Here is a 21,498-nt window from a genome sequence, read left to right as displayed (position 1 = left end):
AGGCCTCAGGAGCTGTAACTTTACTTTAAAACTCATGATCATGATGCGCCACTGTCAGTTATACGCTCTTAAAAGTAAATTAAAGTATTAGGATATAATTGGAGAAGGTAGCGATACAAAAGTAAATTAGGGGGCATGTTAGCAACAAATAGCGATAATTATCGCTAAATGCGCTTAGCACATTTTTTTTTATCACCGCCTTTGGCCGGATATTATCGCAGAGATAACGTGCTATTAGCAACATTTATCTCTAAAGCGATAAAATATCCGGCAATGCGGCTCATTGCGTGAATATCGCTGGACATCCAGAGATATTCAGGCATTAACGCTAACGGGGACTTAACCTGAATATCCACCTCCCATTGGATATACAGGTTAAGTCCGGGTCTGAGCAGGCGTTAGGTTCTGGCAAATTCGCAATTAGCACAATTTATTTTTATCGCCTCGCCTGCCTTGCTAATAGGCGATAGCTGTGTTACCGACTGCTTTCCGTTGCGAACAGGTTGGGTACGCCCACTTTGCATGTCTTTAGCGATAAATATTGCTGAAATGCAAAGCGGGACCAAAACCTGTAGCTATCGCCTATAAGCTGTCGCTAACTGCTGTTAGCAACAGCTTGCTAATAGGACGATAAAAATATCACTGCTTTAGCGGGAAAAACTCCTGCTAAAGGGGCGATATCGCCCTTGCTAATATGCCCCAAAGTTATTAGGATATTGGAGAAGGTAGAATGACACTTACTAGAAGCGAGCAGTCTCTGGGCTGAGTGCTGATCAGAGTGAAAGCCGGACTGTGTCTCTATAATCGCAGAGCTGTGAGGATGTTACACTGCTGGAGGATTAAAGTGCCGGTTCTGATGGCACTTGAGGCACGAGCTGCTGGGATCCAGAGAAAGCTGTGTGTTAATATTGCCAAAAACAAAGCAAAGAACTTAGGACCAGGCCAGTTTCCATAGCAACAGGTCACATCTCCATGACCTGGGCCCTGCCATGCTTCAATACCCAAGCCCTCTCTCGTATGCTTTATGGGAAGGGAATTGCTTACCATATGATGAAATATTGATACAATACAATAAACAGTAAGCCAGTCTAATATTTCCCAACTTGCAAACCATGTTTTACAATCATCATAATCAGTATTTGAGGAATTAAAAGCTTTTACCTAAGCACTCACCTGACAGTGTGCTCAGAACGTAAATGCGGTGGCTCTGTGCTAGTGCCAGGCAGATGATGATGGCCTGCTTTGAGACTGCGACAGTACGTGGGTATCAGCCAGCCAGCACCATCCAGCAGCGGCAGGAACCACTGGTGTAAACTTGATGCCAAGGGCCTGGCGCTGCGCAGGTGGGCCCTCCAGAGTTCTCAGCAATGTGATTTAAACTAAGTGGCAACACCACGGGCCTTCAGATCTGCTGTGCTGCACCCCATGGACAGAGCCCATGCTCTACCCCAGTGGCACTGACCCAGCAGCCAAGAAAATATGCTTCATTGCCTCTGCCTGCTCCTCCGTCGGGATGGACACCACCTTCACACAGTACATTGTGAGGAGTTACGAATGATCCAGGTGCCACCTTGTCTCAGTGCACGAGTAGCACAGGAACAAATATCCAAGCTGCTTCTTGATTGAGCCAATGAACTGCAGCAGTACGCATTCACCCCGGAAAACAACTGAAGACGCAGGATCCGTGTGAGATGGTGGGGCAGGCGTTGCTGTTTCGTGTTTATTTTTAGTAATGCCAGGGTGTCGGACCCACGTGACCCAGAGAGGCCGGCCCTGATCTGAGATATCAACTGTTTTTCGTTTTTTAAAGGACCACAATCTGCACTACTCTTGGGGCAGCTAAATCAACAAAGTACCAACTTATCTCAGTTGATTGTGTGACAATCCACCTAAGTGCAGCAGCATGATCGGCATTGTGGCAGCATGTGCGCTGCTGTTTTCATCACACCGGTGCCCCGCAGTCCCTACCTGCTTAGTTCACCCAGGGTCAGCACGCACAGGTGGTCAATGTAGTGTGGGCGCTCTAGTGGTTGAGTGTTATGCGATGACGCATCAAGCAGCAGCCACGTTCGGGACAGAGCGCGGAGCCGGCAAAGAGCAGAGACCTCGCTCCCGGCGCTCTTTCCCCCGAAAATAGAAATAAAGCAGTTAACCCCCAAACCTGCCTTCGCCTTTCCTTTGGGGTGTAACCCCATTCTTACAACTGGCGACGAGGACAGGATTGGGGCAGAGAGATGCCCAGGTGGTGCCCCTCCCCCGCGACCCACCGAAGGCATCCACGAGGCAGGAGAGGGCTACAGCGTGAAACAAAGTGGAGGAAAGGAGCGTGGCAGAGGAGTGAGGCCGTGGATACCAGCACAGCTTCCACAAGGAAGGAAGCCAGCCCACAAATTGGAGGACGGAGCACACGGGGCAGCCAAATAGACAGGACCCGAGAGGCCACCAACCTGGCGGTGAAGGTCTCACGTGACCACTAGGACTGGTGTAGAAGAGGTCCCCAAGGCATCCCGGAACCTTGCTGGAGAGCTGCATCAACTGTTAGTAAGAAAGCCCAAAACTAAGAGGAGACCAGTGGGAGGCAAAACACCGGCTGGAGACGGAGACACCAGGCACCACACCCCGAGCCACCAGTTTCATCACCGGGGACCCTGGCGGAGCAGACACAGCAAAGCACAGGGTAATCTGCACCCCTACAAAGCCCTATGTGTCAACATAGACAGGGTGCACCAGGAAACCCCAGAGGAGAGGGAGAAGTGCCAGAAAGGAGAGCAGAGATTTGTGCCCAACCTTCCTCGCTGACACCTCCGATTCCTTTTCTACCCCGGCCAGGAGACCCCACAATGAAATGGGAGGATTGGAGAGAATATTTTATGAACTACCTAGAAGCGTTGGAAGATGAAAATGGCAAAGCATTCCCTAACAAGAGAAGAAGGAGGATATTGCTCCATAATTTAGGCCCGGAAGGCATCAGAGTGTTCCAAAATCTAGTCCCCACACCAAGACAGGCAGCAGATGATGACGTATTTCAACATGCTATGGAAGATTTGAATAACCACTATAGACCTGCGATGTGCACGTCCATAGATAGGTACTACTTCCAACAGAGAAAGCAAGGAGTGGGGGAATCTATAGATGAGTATGTAGCGGCATTAAAGAAACTGGCCCTCACATGCAAGTTCGGCGTCTTACTTGACGAGTTCATTAAAGACCAAATTGTCATGCACACCACAAACTCAGCAATCCACGGTAAGTTGTGGGTTAATGGAGATACATCCTTGAAGGAGGTCAGAGCCATGGTGAAGAAAGCTGAATTATCAAAAAAGGTGCGCAGAATCAGCAAAGAAGGAAACCGCCACAAGACCCATGGTCAACAAGGTCAGTGAAGCAGACCCACCGAACAAGGGTAGAGCAGACACGGAGGACAAGAACACGTCAGCTAGATGGACGCCCAGACCATCACCAGGGAAGAAGCCCCCAAGCGACAACAAGAATGGGTGCTACCGGTGCGGCAGCCAGTCCCACGCAGCTCATGACAAACGTTGTCCAGCTTTCCGTGCCAAGTGTATGTTCTGTGGGATAATTGGACACTACGAGAAAGTGTGTCATCGCAAGCTGAAAAGTACGGCGGTCATGTACGTCGCGCAGGAACGGACGGAGAAGAAGACGAAGTGGAAGAGGAAGACAATGTGTTATCCATTGAAGAACAAATGTTAGGTATCGACTGCAACTGCTCCAGGAAACCGCAATGTGACATGGCCATTGGGGGTGTACATATACAGATGGTGGCAGATTCAGGATCCCCGTATACCATAGTGCAGCGCAAGGTGTGGGAAGAGAGTTTCAAACAACAGCTAGGACCTCACCTGGAACCTCCGGATATACGACCAGTCACATTTACAGGGGAGCTAATCCCCATGGTGGGGTATCGAGTCTTGAAATTCGAATTTAATGATCGCAGCGCGTGGTGCAAGTTATACGTAGCTGAGAAAGGTCCTTCAGTTCTGGGTTGGGTCGACCAAGGAGATCTGGGCATACAGTTGGATCCAGGAAGAGCCACACAAGTGTTGATGACCAGCCCAGGACGACAACCAAATGTCTCCAACTTAAAAGAGGACTTTCCCACAGTATTTTGATGCAAAGTGGGAAAATTGACGAAATTCACCCACAGGATAGATATCAAAGCGGATGCCAAGCCAGTGTGCCACAAGGTGAGAAACATTCCCTTAGCAATTAGGGAGGTGGTACAAGAAGAATTACAGAGACAAGAAGAAAACGGGATCATCGAGCCGATAAATAGTGCGGAATGGCTGGCGCCTCTGGTGGTAGTGAGAAAACCAAACGGCAAGGTTCGCCTCTGTGTGGACCTGAGGGAGCTGAATAAGAACATCGTAGTGGAAAAGTTCCCGCTACCCAGAATTGATGAAATGTTGGCAAAAACGAAGGGCGTGAAATGGTTCTCCACCATCGACCTCACCTTAGCGTATTACCAAATAGCCCTACACCACGCAAGCTGACATCATTTATAACTCCGTTTGGGTGCTACCAATTTCGAAGGATGCCATTTGGCCTAGCGTCGGCAGCGACATTGTTTCAGAAACTGACGCACAAGTTGTTTAAGAACACACAAGGGGTACAGTATATTCAATATGACATTCTGATAATGGGCAAAGAAAGGGCGGACCACGATGCAAAACTGCTTCAGGTGTTACATGTCTTGGAACGTAATGGCCTAACTGCAGAATGGGAGAAGTGTCATTTTGGAATGACGTCTGTCAGCTACTTGGGCCATGAGATTAGCGATCAAGGTCTCATGCCCAAACAAGCCAATGCCAGAGCCATATGGGATGCACCACAACCAAGGAGCAAGGAAGAAGTGCGCTCGTTCTTAGGGATGGCTGAGTGTTACAGCAAATTCGTGCCACACTTCGCAACCAAGACGAACCACCTGCGCCTACTCATTTGTGATAAAACTTCTTTTGTGTGGACGGAGGAAACACAAGATGAATTCCAGAGGATAAATGAGGACATCTGTACAGCAGTACTGTTACAAGGGTTTGATCAACAGGCAAGATCCATACTAACCAGGGATGCAGGTGAGAAGGGACTAGGAGCTGTCTTAATGCAAGAAACGAGAGAAGGGGAGGTGTCCACCCTCAGTTTCGCGTCCCGGTCCCTGTCACCCACGGGGGCAAGGTAGTTCCTCTCGCATCCTTGGCCCCGCGTCTGATGGCAATCCTACACGAAGGACATTTGGGCATTGTGAAAACCAACCTACGAACCATACAAATGTATTAGTGGCCAGCCAAGATAGAAAGGCATGTCAGGGAGTGTATGCAGTGCCAAAATGCGGACAAATCCCAAATCTTGTTGCGCCCCTCCTTGGGAAAGTTCGACAACCCCAACAACCCCTGGGAAGAGCTATCGATAGACATTCTTGGTCCAGTGCTGGATGCTCAAGGAATTCCAAAGTATGTTCTTGTGCTAGTGGACAGGTATTCCAAATGGCCGGAGATAGACATACAAGAAGAAATGGACATGGAAAAAGTGAAGGAATTTCTCACTGCAACATTCTTAAGGGAAGGAATTCCTCTCTCCACACTGAGGGCCAGATGTAGGTCGCCAAATACCGGTCGGTAACGGCCGATTTCGGCCGTTAACGACCGGTATTTGGCTTTTGAGATGTAGGTGGGTCTGAATTTACAGAATCGGTATATTTACCGATTCGGTAAATTTACCACTTGGGTATTTTACCGAATCGGTAAATATACAGATTCTGTAAATCCATATGTAGGTGACACTCCTAAGAGTGCCACAGGTCCTTAAGAGTCGGTATTTTACCACCCAATCCTATTGGGTGGTAAAATACCGAATTCAGGTGTGCATTCACATCTGTGCATGCACACCTTTGCCATGTGGCATGTGCCCTTAGGGCATGTGGCCCTAAGGGCATGTCTGTGTGCCACATGGCACACATGCCTGTACTTGGGGTGCTAGAGGGTGCCAAAGTGACACCCCCTGCACCCTTGCAGGATTCGGTATTTACCGAATCTATAAATACCGAATCGGTATTCCACATTGATTCCTATGGGCTTCAAGGCCCAGAGGAATCAATGTGAAATACCGAATCGGTATTTACAGATTCGGAAAATACAGACTCTTACAGAATCGGTAATTTTTTACCTACATCTGCATCCTTCCTATTTACCGACTCTTAAATACCGATTCGGTATGAGTCGGTATTTAGGAGTCGGTAAATAGGAATTACCTACATCTGGCCCATAGTGACAATGGGCCCCAATTTACGTCAGAAAAGTGGAACACCTACATGAAAAGGAATGGGATCAAGAACAAGCACACGTCAGTGTATCATCCCGCTGGAAATGGTTTGGACGAACGGTTCAATAGAGTCATTATGGGCTCAGTGCAAGCAGCGATAGGGGCTGGAAAGAACTGGGAGAAAGAACTGAAAAGCACATTGTGGGCCTACAGGATCACCCCAACCAGCACAGGATACAGTCCCTTCAAAATTCTAAGGGGTCGGGACCCTTTCACCAGGCACAATGTATTGTGGAAGGAACGTATGATCACAAGCAAGTGGTCTCCCGCAGTGGTCCACCACAATCTGGAAAGAGCACAAAGGGTTTACATGGTACATTTCAATAAAAGGTGCAATGCTAAAGTCTTGATGATGTTGGAGAGAGGAGAGTGGGTCCGAGTCAAGCTGGCTCAGCTGAGAAGAAAAGGTGAAAGCAAATTCAGTGCACCATTACAAGTAAAAGAGGTTTACAGCAGAGCGGCATTACTGAGTGATGGAAAGGTGTGGTGACAAGATATGATGTCCAAATGCAACAAGATACTACAGAGGACCAACGAGGAAAGTGATCATCTCCGTGAACCCCTTGCGGAGATGGTATCAGTGAGGGAAGAGACAGAGAACTTGGGAGAGAACGTGAGGGGAGAGCTAGTAAGAAAATGGGACGACCAAAGCACTGGCGAACACCAGGAGAACCAGAAGGAAGCATCACCGAGGGGGTACCCCATGGGTGATGAAAGACAGAGATCAAGAGTTCTCCAAGAAGAAGCAGAAGAAGTCTCAGCTACCCCGGTAAGATGCACCCACTCTGGTAGAATCGTGCTAAGACCGGCAAAATATAGAGACTATGAAATGGGTGAAGTTAATGAGCCTGTATGCAAATAGACTCTGGGACTTCATACAGTTTCCCTTGTTTGTGGTTTATTAAAGGAGGGAGCTATGTAGTGTGGGCGCTCTAGTGGTTGAGTGTTACGCAATGAAGCGTCACGCAGCGGCCATGTTCATGACATAGCGGGGAGCCGGCAAAGAGCGGAGACCTCGCTCCCGGCGCTCTTTCCCCAGAAAATAGAAATAATGCAGTTAACCCCCAAACCAGCCTCCACCTTTCCTTTGGGGTGTAACCCCATCATTACAGTCAAGGTGTTAAAAATGTGTGATAATGCATCTCAATGCGGTGATGCGGACCACCACATTAAAATGCGTTAGTCTATCGCCTGATGCGTGGTACTTGGCAGGGCTGCTGCTGACATTAGTGTTGTAAATTTCTTATTTTTACGAGCATTCTTCAACAAGTTCTGGCTTTTAAGCTAAAATCAATTTACAATTTGGGACTCATACATGCTCATTTCTCAAGGATGGGCAGGCCCATAAATAACAACTGCATGCATTAAAAACATCACTATTTTTAAACATGTTTCCAAAGTTGCAATATGCTTTATAGTTTCCCATCTGCAGCCTTTCCTGCCAGTTTCCAATGTAAACAAGCTTGTTCACTAACAGGCGTTTGTAAACTTGCTCATGATATCCCAGTGCACCTCTGATCTGTACGATGACGAATGGGCTCGAAAGTCCCAGAACACAAGAGGGGGCGATCATTTAAAAAAATGTATGTCAATGAGTGGACTTGCATAAGTACTTCAGGTGTGTTGATGCTATATTAAATTCCCTTCTGGTCCGTTGCATTGCACTCAATATGGTAATATTTGGGATATACCTAGTTTAATGTGTGTTATGCTCAGCAACACGTTTTCCACAATTTGTCACATGTTAAGCCACAAATATCACACATAAGGACCATGAAAATATAGACATGTCACAAATAAGAAAATTGAAAACTTGCCAGCGATGCTCCCCAGTACTCAGGGCAGCCCTCTAAACAAAGGGTAGAGGAAAAATCAGTCAGTGGGAGCCTCCCTGCACAGCAACAGTCCTTCGCTCACCTCCAAACCCCTAAGGTCGACACGTGCCTGGCGGCTGGGGAACATCCACTGCTACCAACTTAGCTGTGAGCTGTCATTTTGGGCCTGTCCAAGGCAGCTCCTGCTTACTTATGTCAGTACTTGGTCAGTACTAGATGTAGAGATTACAAAAAGCAATGCAACCTTCATAACCAATCTGTATCGAAAACCAACGGATAGAAACAATCTGTTACAATACAAAGCCACCACCCACAATCATTGAAAAAACACCTCCCGTTTACACAATTTCTCAGAGTCAGGAGAGTGGTCTCTGAGGACAACGAATGCCAGCAACAATTGAAAATAATGACCTACAGATTCAAAACAAGAGGATACCCTATGGAAGTTATTCAGAAATCCATGGAAAGATCACAAATGAAAACAAGAACTGAATTACTTTCTTACAAACCTACCACCAAAGAACAACGCATAACTTGTGTTAGCAAATTTTCAAACGTGAGTGCTCAATTCAAACGCATAATACATAAAAACTGGCAAATAGTAAAAATGGAACCAGACTTCAACGGTATATTTGAGAAAGAACCTCTATTTGCTCACACAAGAGGTAAAAACATTGGCGAACTTTTGAAGACACCACAACACAAAAAGAATCACCAGACCTACAAAGGAACAGTCCCATGCTTAAATTGTGCAAACTGTCATAACATTATGAAGGGTACGAACATTTGTCACCCCATGAAAGGCCATAAAATACCCTTAAGAGTAAACGCAACATGTGATACCACCAACATAGTGTATCTATTGAAGTGCCCGTGTGGCAGTGTGTATGTGGGACATACGGAAAGAAAATTAAAAGTGAGACTCATGGAACATAAAAGCAATATTAGAACACACTCATCAAAATCGACAGTGGCAACACATTTTGCTGAAAAACATCATAATATCAACCAACTGAGAGCTTGTGTATTGGAAGTCATACCAAAAAAAGAAGGAGTCATGAACAAAAAGAACCTCTTGAAAAGAGAAAACTATTGGATTTATAATCTTTGTAGCCTGAAGCCCAATGGTTTGAACGACAGAACGGAATTTACTTGTTACCTATGACCGTTAGCTAATACTGTCAAAAGTTTTCATAATTGTATACACGTCTGGCATTACGTACATATCATGAATACAGAGTATAATGTGATAGTTAAATGGAGCGCGAGTAGCGCGCTAACGGAGTCTTGATTGTTCTTGTCATAAGCTAGTTTAGATAGGTTTCCAGACAACTGTCATTGAACAGTAAAGTTATCTCATTGCACTTTTTTGAAAAAACCCTAGTTGAACATATAGCGCTTGCGCGACCAGCGTGCAGTTAACCAACATTCATTGCAGCGAAAGCGTAGCAGAACGACCTCGCGCGGCGAGCAGTACACACTTTTCAAAAACAAGGTGAGAAATGGCGGATTCACCATTCCCGTCAGGTATAAACGGCACTTCGTAATAGAGGAGGGGTCACCCACGCAATAGAGTTTTAGCGATCTTTTAGGGCTGGCATTTAATACGCAACATTGTTATAGAGGCCCATACGAGGTTCCCATTATCGAGTGAAGTCACCTAACACACAAGCTCGTTTGTTACAGTGTAACTATGGCCATGTAAGCGCTTTCCATGCTTAGTTCATCAGATGTTCTGCAGCGCGTAAAACACATGAAAACCAAACATCTTAGTGATACAAATGTATGTTTTGTTTATCTTTAGACGTTCCCTGAAGAAGGTGTGATTAAACACCGAAATGCATTGGAACTAAGGATTGTTGTAAAATTTGAACGAAGAGAAAAGTGAATTAAAACAGATTTTGAATCGAACTTTATTGATCTTTATTGGACATTTAAGTGAACCTTTGCAGTTAAATTAGGCTGTAGACCACAGCACATAAGTACTGGTGCCACGGGAGACACACTTATGGCATAGTAGGTGTGCAACTTGATGTACAGTACTTGGTCAGTGCCATTAAATAAGTCCGTACAGAGAGCTGGCATCTTGTTCTACATAAGTGGAGTGCCTGCCATGGATGTTTTCCGTCCACCCTTTGTGGATGACATCAGATCAGCTGGGACACCCGCAGGAGTGAAACTAACTTGTGCACGTCACCTTTCGATGCCAACCACTCCATTCCTCTTACCCAACCTTGGCTGATTAACTAGGTGAATTTAAAATGTAATTGCCTTAAATATAATTGTAATTCTATTTGTATAGCGCTTAATACTCCTGACCAGGCATCAAAACGCTTTTTGGCGAGTAGCATGCTACTCCGGAGCCCAAAAATGATTAGTTGTGAATTAGTATAGGGAAATAGGAAACTAATTTGAGCTGTGGATATGTGAGCATGTTAGTTGAATTGCAAGGATAGTGGAGGGATAGAAGAGGGAACGGTCTGGAAAGTGTTTATTTGGGAATCATAGCAGTAGGAGGAGGTTTGGGATGAGAAAAGGAGAGATGGAGGGTAAGAGTCTCTAGAAGTGGATTAGGGAGAAAGATTAAGTATCGGAAGAGTCTAGGAGGGATACATGAGGGAAGGTTTTAGAAAGGTTTTTTGGGAGATCTGAATAGTAAATGAGGTTTGAGATGAAGCAAGAAAGGGTAGAGAAGGAAAGAGTCTAGAAAGGGTTATTTTGGGGATCACAGTAGTAGAATGGGGATTTGGGATGAGTCAGAGAGTGGAGGTAGAGGATGCATTGAGAGAGGTATAGGTGAGAAATAGGGTAGTGCTTTGGCGAGAGTAGTAGAATGAGGTTTGGGATGAGTCAAAGAGTGGAGGTAGAGGATATATTGAGAGAAGAACAGGATGAGTGCATTGGAGATGCCGAATTAGGAGTAAAGTAATAAATACAAAAATATATAAGTACACAGAAGGTATATATGTAAAAAACATAATATATCTAGATTTAAGTGTACTTAATAAACTCTGACTTTTAATTGCTGCTGTACTTTTAGCTTATGTATTTGTTTTTATATATTTTTTCTTTTAATAATTCAAAAGTGAAGATTAATAGTTATGATAAACATTTACATATTTAGGCAGTGATCTTTATACATCTTAAATATAATATAAACATAAGTAATATGCACATTTGTTAAGCAGACTCAACAAATATATATCTATTTATAAACATAATTGATATACACATTTAAACAAAGGAATACACATATCAATATACATACATTTAATCCAAAGAGTGTAGAGAGTTTCATAGTTTAGCAGCTTGAACAAAGAACGATGTGCCACCTATGGTTTTTTCTTGTATGATGGGCTTTTGAGGCAAAGGGGTCAATCTACAGCAGAGGTTCCTTTGTTGAATGTACTTGGGGATTTCATTCCTGATGAAGAGCTGCCCTGTTCCATGTATCGCTTTGTGGGTGATACAAAGATGCTTGAATGTGGTTCTTCCGGCAACTGGTAACCAATGTAGGGTCTTTGTGGCAGGGGAGATGTGAGCTTGTGGTTTTACATGTAGGAGTAATCTAGCAGCAGAGTTCCAAATATCTTGTAGTCTTTTCAGAGTTAGTAAGGATGATCCATGGCAGAGGTTGTGTTGTAATCAAGTTTGGACAGAACAAGAGAGATGGGAGCCTGGAACTTGTGTTGAAATCCCTGGTGGGGTAAGATGCATTGTAGAGTTATTATATTAATGAAGCTTGATCTTGCTAGTTTGCCCACTTGGGCATTTATTGATAGCTTGAAGTTCACGGCAATTTCAAGGTTTTTACTTCCTTAGATACTTTAGGCGGTGTTCCCATATCGCCACGCCAGGAGGCGAGTGGTTCATAATTTCTCTAATCATCACATGTGAGTATTTCAGTTTTTGAAACATTCAATTTGAGATGGCTCGATGTCATCACTGATAAAAAGGCTCTGAGGCAACTCAAAATGTTTGAGTTTCCGATGTCTTTGGAGTTTTTCAGTTTATAGAGTGTGTGCGTGTCATCTGCATAGATATAGCACGTGAGGTGAAATTCATTGATCACTGCCGGTAATTACTTCATGTAGATGTTGAAAAGCATGGGTGAGATGATAGAGCCTTGATGGTCTCCTGCTTTTGTGAAGTACAGTTTGAATGACAAAGGAGGAATTTGGATGACATTAGTTCTGTTGTGGAGGTAGGTTGTGATCCAGTCGAGAGCAGTCCCCTCTATGCCGGCTTTGTAGAGTCTTTTTATTAGAGTGTCATGATTAACAGTGTCAAAGGCAGCTGAGGTCCAAGAAAAGTAGTGCATCAACCCCGTTCCGGTTGCTCCATTTTTTTTTCATGTATGCAAGTTTTTGTACATTACCCAAAGAATGATTTGCATAAGAAGTGGTGTGTTACCTATCAATTAGGAGCATTACATACGAAGTAGCAATTTACATAGGCGTACAATGTTTGTATGAGCTATTCATAATGAACATGGAGAACACCTTAATTCACAATTGCAAATTGTCTTTCTTTTTTTTCACAGTAGGTTTTATATAGCTTTCGGGACACATTCAATTGTTTTTGTTTTTGTTAGGCAAGGGAAGATGAAGTGATTCACCCAAAATCACAGGATGTTGAGCGTCATTGCCGAGACTGGAACCCAGCTCCCCAGATTTGAGGTCTATGGCCGTAGCTATTTTCTGTTGTTGAGAATAACTGCATCCTTTAATTTTGTAAAGTATGCAGATACAGGCATGCACAATCGCATACCTCTACACATGTGTTTGCAAGTAGATAATAAATATGATTATGGCCATTATCTTCACCCTGCAGGTTCCATATCCGTTACTACCGGGATGTGCTGGCCATGGTCTTTGCAATTGAAGAAATTAACCATACTCCAGACCTGCTACCTAACATCACCCTTGGATTCTGGATCCTCGATTCCTGCATGTCACAGAGCCGGTCTCTCCGTGGAATCATTGAGCTGCTCTCCGGTACGCAAGGTCCAGTACCCGGTTATAGCTGCAGGCATCGTTTATTGCCAGCCGGTGTCATAGGAGAATTGATGTCTTCCATATCTGCCCCAATGGCGAGGATTCTGGGGCTGTATCATTTCCCACAGGTAGAGCAGACAAAGTTGTATCATTAAAGAATGCAAGGATACATTTATGGACACATTGTTACCTCATCCTTGTTACTAACTGTTTGAATACAAGTCTTGCAGTGGGACCCAATTATCCTTGGGTTAGTGGCAAGAGGGAAGTAGCAAATACGTTTTGATAAGGTTTAGCTTCTTGTCTACCTAAAACACACTGGGGCAGAATTACAAGCCCCTTCTGACACCGGTGCATCACATTGCGTAACACACCAGTGGCGCAGTGTGCTTAATGATATTTACAGGAACAGGTAAAGTCACCCTGCATGACTTAACCTGTGCTTGCAAATATCGCCCCTGTACACACAACACTTTGCGTGTTAGGGGCGTGACATGGGTGTTGCTGTGGGTGTTCCCACACAACACCCATGTCTACTGATGCATTTCCAGATTTACGAGAAATCGTAAATCTGGAAATGTGTCAGAATGTTATGCCACTCTAGGGGTGGCGTAGCTAGGTGCAACAAGGAGAAATGTTTTCAGTTCTCCTCGGTTTTTCCTCTTTCAATGCTTGCTGCAATCTATAGCATACATTGAAAGAGGAAATCACCTCAATTGATTGTTTTTGTGCAGGAAGGTGCTCCTTCCTGCACCAAAACAATCTCCCCACGACACAGGCATTCTTGCACCATGGTGCAAGGGTGCATGTGCCGGCGTATGGCAGAAATTTGTGCCCCGGCGCAGGGGAAAGCACAGAGATGCAACATATTGTTGTAAATATGCCGCATCCCTGTGCTTAGAAATTAAAGCAGCGCGGCACAGCCAAAAAACTTGCGACACCGCGCTGTGTTAGTTTCTTGTAGATCTGCCCTACTATCCCCCAGGGGAAGCATGTGTTAAACTTCTCACAAGACACTAGACTACCACTAGAAACACTGCTAACCTCCACACACCATGATCATGTTTATATCAGCAAATTGCTTGCCTTAAAGTGAGCAGTGGTTGAATCCTCAGTATAATCACGGTGGCAACAAATTTGCATTTGGTTTGATTGTTAGGAGTGGGTCTTTTTCTTCCTGGGACCTCACCTTCTGAATATGTCTTGGAATGGCCATTAATGACAACAAGGCATTGACTCTGGAGATCAGTGGAGTCCTATCATGCTACAGTTTATATGATGGAGAGGCACCCTCTCCGGGCAGGAGTGACACCCACTGCCGAGGGGCACTACTAACTTTTATGTAAAGGAGTTATTTAGATCCAGTTGTCTTCATTTTTTTTAATAAGTGAAGTTTTATACCAATTTCACCTGAAATCTGTATTCAACATATAATTTATAAGGCTACGCGGTTACTCAACTTCGACCTGAAATACACCAGCGTCAGATAATCACATTTATAATTGTCATTGATAGATCTAAAAATTACCTCAATACTGTGAACCATGAGTTACTGTGGCAAATAATATCAGCTCAGGGCTGTCTATCCAAATTAGTGCTGCTATTAAACTATTATATAGTGATAACACTTCTGTGGTTTCAGTATCAATAAATCTTTATTTGGCTTTACATATAAAATCATAAAAAAGAGCACAATACAGTTCATCATTTGAAAATAAAATGCATTAAAACTGGTGAATGAAACTTGCTACTTCCATTCAGTACACGAAAAATCAAATATCCGTAAAAGAAAAACCTCTGCAATACAGTGCATTTACAGAAAGAGAGAAAACCTCCGCTAGACTAGTATGATGGCAACGAATTCTAGGAATTTTATTTATATTTATTTATTTATTAAGAGTTTTGTATAGCGTGAACAAGACCTTTGGGTATCAGAGCGCTTCACATTACATGAGGTAGTTATAGTCCTGCATTGTCAACGTAGTTTTCACAATATTATGAGGTAGGTACATAAATTATACAAAATGCGACAATATCAATAAAATTACAATTTCTACCAGAGTAATAGCATTTAGTATGGCATAACTTTTAGTAAATTGTGGCATATAATGTATAAAAGAGTCAGTCAGTCCTAATGGACTATTTCCTGTGTGAGTTTCAGCTCCAGTCCTTAAGCAAGATTTCTGACTTCCCTTGCCTCTTCTATGGAAGGAATTTACTCATTAGGAAGATCTTAGTTTCCCTCTTAAAGGTTGCTGTATCTTCAATCTTTCTGATGTTTGAAGGAAGTGAATTCCATATTCTAGGGGCTGCTCCTGAAAAAGCCCTGTCGTAAGTTTTCTTCTTCCGGAAGATGGCGGGTCTCAGCATTAGCTCATTTATGCTCCTGGTTGGTCTGTTACCTCCAGATAGCTTAATTTTCTGAGCTAGGTATTTGGGTGTATTGTGGTGGAGCGCCTTACGTGTTATGCATGCCATTTTCAGCTGTATTCTTGCTTCGAACGGTAGCCAGTTTAATGCCTTCAAGTGTGGTGATATATGGTCAAATTTCCTTGATCCAGTGATCAGTCTTGCGGCTGCATTGAGACATGCTTTCAGGGGCGCTGTTGAAATTTTTGGTACACCTGCTAGCGTTGTGCATCCATATTCAATCCTCGCGATAACTAGTGACTGAACTGCCAGTTTAAGGTCTGCTTTGGATATGAATGGTTTCACTTTTCTGATGTAGTTCAGATGGTAGCGGGCGCTTTTTGCCATTTCGTTGATATGGGCTTTCATGTTTAGTTTCTCATCTAGAGTGATTCCTAGAGATTTCGCTGAGCCAACTAGAGTAGGGGTGCAATTTAGTGCTGTTATCATATTGGACCATTCCTTCACTTCTGTGTGTTTCTTTGGTGGATATATTAACAAGAATTCAGTTTTTTGTGCGTTTAGTTTCAGATGGTTGATCGATAGCCATTGCAATGTCAGTTTTAAGGTCTCATTCATTCTCATGATGTCTTCCCTAGATGTGATCTTGATGTAAATCTGCGTATCGTCCGCGTACATGTGGTAGGAAATATTAGATTTTCGAAGGATTTCAGTGAGAGGTTCTATGTAAAGGTTGAACAGTGCTGGAGATAAAGTAGAGCCTTGAGGGACTCCAACTGAATTAGGGCATGCTGGTGAGAGTGTTTGATTGACCAGGAATCTTTGCGTTCTATTCTGCAGGAAAGATTCAAACCATTTTAGCACGTTTCCAGTTATTCCCATCCTATCATGAAGCCTGCTTAGTAATTTTTCATGATTTACCGTGTTGAATGCTGATGATAGGTCCAGGAGGATTAGTAGACATGTGTGATTACTGTCTAGTGCCTGTAGTGCATCATCGACAATATGTAGGATCGCTGTTTCTGTGCTATGTCCAGTCCTAAATCCTGATTGGCAGTCGTCTAGTAGTGTGAACTTCGTGATGTGTTGACTTAGTTGATTTTGTACGCATTTCTCTATTAGTTTGGCAAGTATAGGGATGTTGGTCACAGGGCGAAAGTTATTTGGATCTGCTGCGTCCGCCGTTGGTTTTTTGATGATAGGGACGACTTGACCTGTTTTTAGGCAATCTGGAAGGATCCCTTGTGATAGGGAGGCGTTTATTATTTTCGTCCAAATGGGAATCACAATATGGTTTATGTCTCTGACGCATTTAGCAGGTAGAGAATCATTATAGTGGTTGTTAGGTTTGATGTCTGATAGTGTTTTGGCTATGGTAGCTTGGTCCAATAATTTGAAGTTAATCCATTGAGCCTTGTTTTTTGTCCTATTATGGGTGTTTTCTACGGTGCTGTTGAGGTTTTGTCTGTCCGTATTGCCAATGTTATCAGCCTCTTTCCCGAACTCTCTTTCTAGTTTGTTTGCCTTGTCTGTGAAGAATGTTGCGAATTCTTCACAGCTTATTTGCGTAGTTGTGGTTTCTTGGTCGGTTTTAGCTAATTTATTGGATTGCTGTTTCTGGATCTCGAATAATTTTCGTGGTCTATTTTTGACGTTATCAAGCTCAGCTCTGATAAATTCTTTTTTGGAGTGTAGTATTTTTTGTTATATTCGCTTCTAATTCTTCTAAGTGATTTCAGTTCGGGCGATGATGGATGTTGTCTCCATCTTCTTTCCGCTTGTCTTAGTTTCCTCCTTTCTTCATTTAAAGTCTCACTGATCCATGGGTTTTTTATCTTCTCTGTGACTCTTTTCAGTTTCAGAGGCATCGTATTGTTGACTATATTCGTTACTGTTTCAGTGTAGTGATCTGTAAGGAATGTAAGGAATGTCTTGATAACCTCCCATCAGCAACCGATAGCTTTCCTACTTCTTACTCACATTTTGAGGAAGCAGCATACGCTATAACAAACGTCTGGGCTGCCTAACAGCTCTAGGTACAATAAGGCATCTTTACAATTCTGGAAAACAAAAGGTTTTAAAATGTGTTTAAGAGAACAACAAAAAAGGGTCTGTAAAATGGACATAAAAACATAAAATGCAGCAAAGATTGTTCTACCAACCTATCGCAAGGACAGTTTGATAAACTGCCCTCCCAGAGCTTTTGCCCCATATGAAAAACACAGAAGTTACCACACTGTGCCATCCCCAAGTCGAAAGAGGAGAGACTTCTCCAACCAGTGAAAGTTCCAAAGAAAGATAAAAATGCTATCTCCCTCGAAGCTAAAAACGGAACATAATTTGAATAGAGCACTTACTTAAAACCATCTCTATTCTTTGGGAGTAACAAAACTCTACATAGCGGGACTTCGTCAGCCTCTTTTCAGATTTTCCTAAAGTGACCGATGAAGTAAACGTTTCAGGAAGACTTATATCGGTTAAGACTTATGGACGTTTTTCAACCAGGAGATTGAAAGACGCTTGTCTAACCTAGGACAGTTTAAAATAACCTTCCTTTTGAAACTTGCCTCAACCTATGACCACACCTAACCATAATGGGCCAACTTAACTAAATCGGAAGCATAGGGCAAATTTAGTTCCAAATGCAATATAAAATGAAAGCTGGTCGGCAGGAGCTTCGAAAGACACCTATAATTCCAGTTGTCTTGAACCTGTATAGGAGAGGTATTCTCAATCCCCCACGCGCCTGCTCTGTATGTAACTGTTGAAACACACTGCAGGTTATCAATCTTAATATGGGGGAAACAAGGCCCCTACCTACTTTCTGGGAAAGATTACATAAAGCTCCCACTGCCCTGCTTAATTTGATTCGAGCAGCATTTACCTGGGGCTGTAAAGAGCCTTTCGAATTAAATGTAACACAGACACTGGCGTAACGAAAAGTGAGGGGGCCTCCCTGCACGGTACTTAGGGCCCCCCCCCCCAGGCTCATTCAGGAGCTCTCCCGGCCAGAGTTCAGTGCCGAGGGGGCCCCTTGGAGCTAGGGGCCCCCCGCACAGCGTGGGCTGCGGGGGCCTGTGTTACGCCCCTGAACACAGAGGTAGTTAAAATTTTGCACACAACTCAGAGACTCATCTTTAATGCGCAGGGATGTCATATTCCTCCTTCCTGGACCAAACCCCATTATATGAGATTTCCCATAATTTGTCAACAAGTGTAAGCTACCCATGAACAAAACAAACGTCTCTACCAAGATATTAAAGCTATAGGAATCCTTTCCATTAAGACAGCATCATCAGCATATAATAAAGCCGGGACAAGTGAGTTATCAAATTTCAGTACATCACTAATAGCTACAAACAAGTGGTGAATTAATTCATTAATGTAGATAATAAAAAGCAGAGGTGGCAAAATGCACCCATGGCGCACCAAACTAGCTAGAGAGACATAAGTTTCCCCTGCTCAACTATAACAAACCCTGGACCATAAATTCTCATGCAAGGTATGCAAGACATTCATCAGTGGAACTTCCACTCCCAGATCTATCAAAATCACCTATAGCTTTGTCCTGTTCACACAATCAAATGCAGTGGATAAATCCATAATGGCCAGGTACAGTGGACTGTGCCTGGCGATTGTGTACTTATCCAGAATCAAATGAAGGCTTAGACACTATTCCCCAGAACCAAGCCCTGGGCAAAAGCCATACTGACATGGGGACAAAATATTGTTCAGACTAGCCCACGACCGTAGCGTTTAAAAATGACCCTCCCTAGAATCTTCATAGTACTGTCAATAAAAGAATTCGCCCCCGAACTGCCAAGCCATGTCTTCCCTGGACCAGAAACAAGCATCCTGGAACTGGTTTCAGGTTCATAACCCTCATCAGCCAGGTTATCTTGTATCCAGTGGCAAAGTGAGCAAGGGACCCACATCTGGGCATACCCTGCCAACTTAGGGCTTGGCAGTTCGGGCTGGACTGTTCCCATGAGGCACAGGGTCAGACTGATTTGCATATGGCCATGTCGGACCTGGGGTGGTGGAATGAACTAAAGAATGATGATGGATTAAACCCAGATCAGTTGACTGGGGGTGAGTGTTTGCAATGTTCAATACTCCGTCCATCATCCCCTTTGGTTTTGCTTTGTTCGCCCTAGATTAGCAGGGCATGCCCAGACGTGGGTCCCTTGCTCACTTTGCCACTGGATTCAAGCTAGCCTGGCTGATGACGGCTGATTAGCCAGAAACTGGTCCCAGGATGCTTGTTTCCGGTCCAGGGAAGACATGGCTTGGCAGTTCTGGCTGGGCTGTTCCTTTGCGGCACAGGGTCAGACTGATTTGCATATGGCCTTGTCTGACCTGGGGTGGTGGAGTGAGCTAAAGAATGATGATGGATTAATCCCAGATCAGTTGACTGGGGGTGAGTGTTCGCAATATTTAAAACTCCGTCCATCAAACCCTTTGGTTTTGCTTTGTTCAGCCAAAGTTGGCAGGGTTTGCCCAGACGTGGGTCCCTTGCTCACTTTGCACTTGATTCAAGCTAGCCTGGATGATGATGGCTGATTAGCCAGAAACCGATCGCAGGATGCTTGTTTCTGGTTTAGGTAAGACATGGCTTGGCAGTTCGGGCTGGACTGTTCCCATGAGGCACAGGGTTAGACTGATTTGCATATCGCCATGTCTGACCAGGGGTGGTGGAGTGAGCTAAAGAATGATGATGGATTAAACCCAGATCAGTTGACTGGGGTTGAGTGTTTGTAATGTTCAACACTCCGTCCATCATCCCCTTTGGTTTTGCTTTGTTCGCCCTAAGTTGGCAGGGTATGCCCAGACCTGGGTCCCTAGCTCACTTTGCCACGGAATTCAAGCTAGCATGGCTGATAACGGCTGATTAGCCAGAAACATGTCCCAGGATGCTTGTTTCCGGTCCAGGGAAGACATGGCTTGGCAGTTCGGGCTGGACTGTTCCCATGAGGCACAGGGTCAGAATGATTTGCATATGGCCATGTCTGACCTGGGGTGGTGGGGTGAGCTAAAGAATGATGATGGATTAAACCCAGATCAGTTGACTGGGGGTGAGTGTTTGCAATGTTCAACACTCCGTCCATCATCCCCCTTGGATTATCAACATAAGAGCAGCTCCAGGATAAGTTAGAGGAATTGAGCATATAGAGCATAACACGGCGCGGAGAGGACATCGGAGTCATGCAGCAAGCAAGGTGTGTTTTTTTTTTCTTTTTATGTACACTCACCTTGCTTGCATGAACTTACCCACCCAACACCCGTTTGCCCGCCCCCCCCCTCTTCTTAAATACCAGCCGTGGCTGCCATTAAATCTCTATAATTGAGCCTTTAGATAACCACTGAAGTAAGATCCTTGTGGCAAATATATAACCAGCGGTTAGGTATGACCCAAGAGGAGAAACCACAGCCAGTTTTATCATCAATATCGGGGTAAGATAGGGATGCATCTTGGCCCCAGCCTTTTTTAATGTCTTTATCAATGATGTTGTCAGTTCATAAACTGAAGAGAAACCCTAACGTTTTACCAGTTGTCTGAAGACCTTAAATCTGGATGTGTCAATCTGGGGTGGACGATAAAATGGCAATTTTGATTTTCACAGATGATGCAGTTCTCCTGGCACGGCTCCATTTTTTAAATATCGATTACAAAAATATAGATGAAAAAAATGTCGATGTAAAAATATCAATTACAAAAATATTAAATCCCTATACTTAAACAGGCAAGTACAGTAATATCGACTCAAAAATATTGATGTAAAAAATATAGATGTAAAAAATATCAACTTTAAAAAATAACATAACTTAAAATAAATTAATTAAGTAATATCAATATTATTAACAAAATAAATTACATTTAATATATATTTTAACTAATTATAACACATAAACTTGATTTAATTAATATAAATACAAACATTTGTATACATACACATACT

At 43.7% G+C, this 21,498-nt stretch overlaps 1 protein-coding gene across 1 annotated transcript in view; it reads left to right on the top strand.

Annotated features, from left to right (window-relative positions):
- The first annotated feature begins 6,907 nt into the window (after nt 1-6,907).
- The window catches only part of LOC144762302 (extracellular calcium-sensing receptor-like), a 131,875-nt gene continuing 117,284 nt past the window's right edge, over nt 6,908-21,498 (top strand). Inside the window, exon 1 of the mRNA XM_078647450.1 lies at nt 6,908-7,105. Coding sequence (XP_078503576.1) covers nt 6,908-7,105 — 198 coding nt within the window. The remainder of the gene's footprint in view (nt 7,106-21,498) is intronic.

The sequence above is a fragment of the Lissotriton helveticus genome, chromosome 6 (genome assembly GCF_964261635.1).
Source record: "Lissotriton helveticus chromosome 6, aLisHel1.1, whole genome shotgun sequence".
NCBI classification, from domain to species: Eukaryota; Metazoa; Chordata; class Amphibia; order Caudata; family Salamandridae; genus Lissotriton; species Lissotriton helveticus.
The sequence above is the reverse complement of the archived record's forward strand: the minus strand, read 5'-3'. Positions and strand labels throughout refer to the sequence as shown.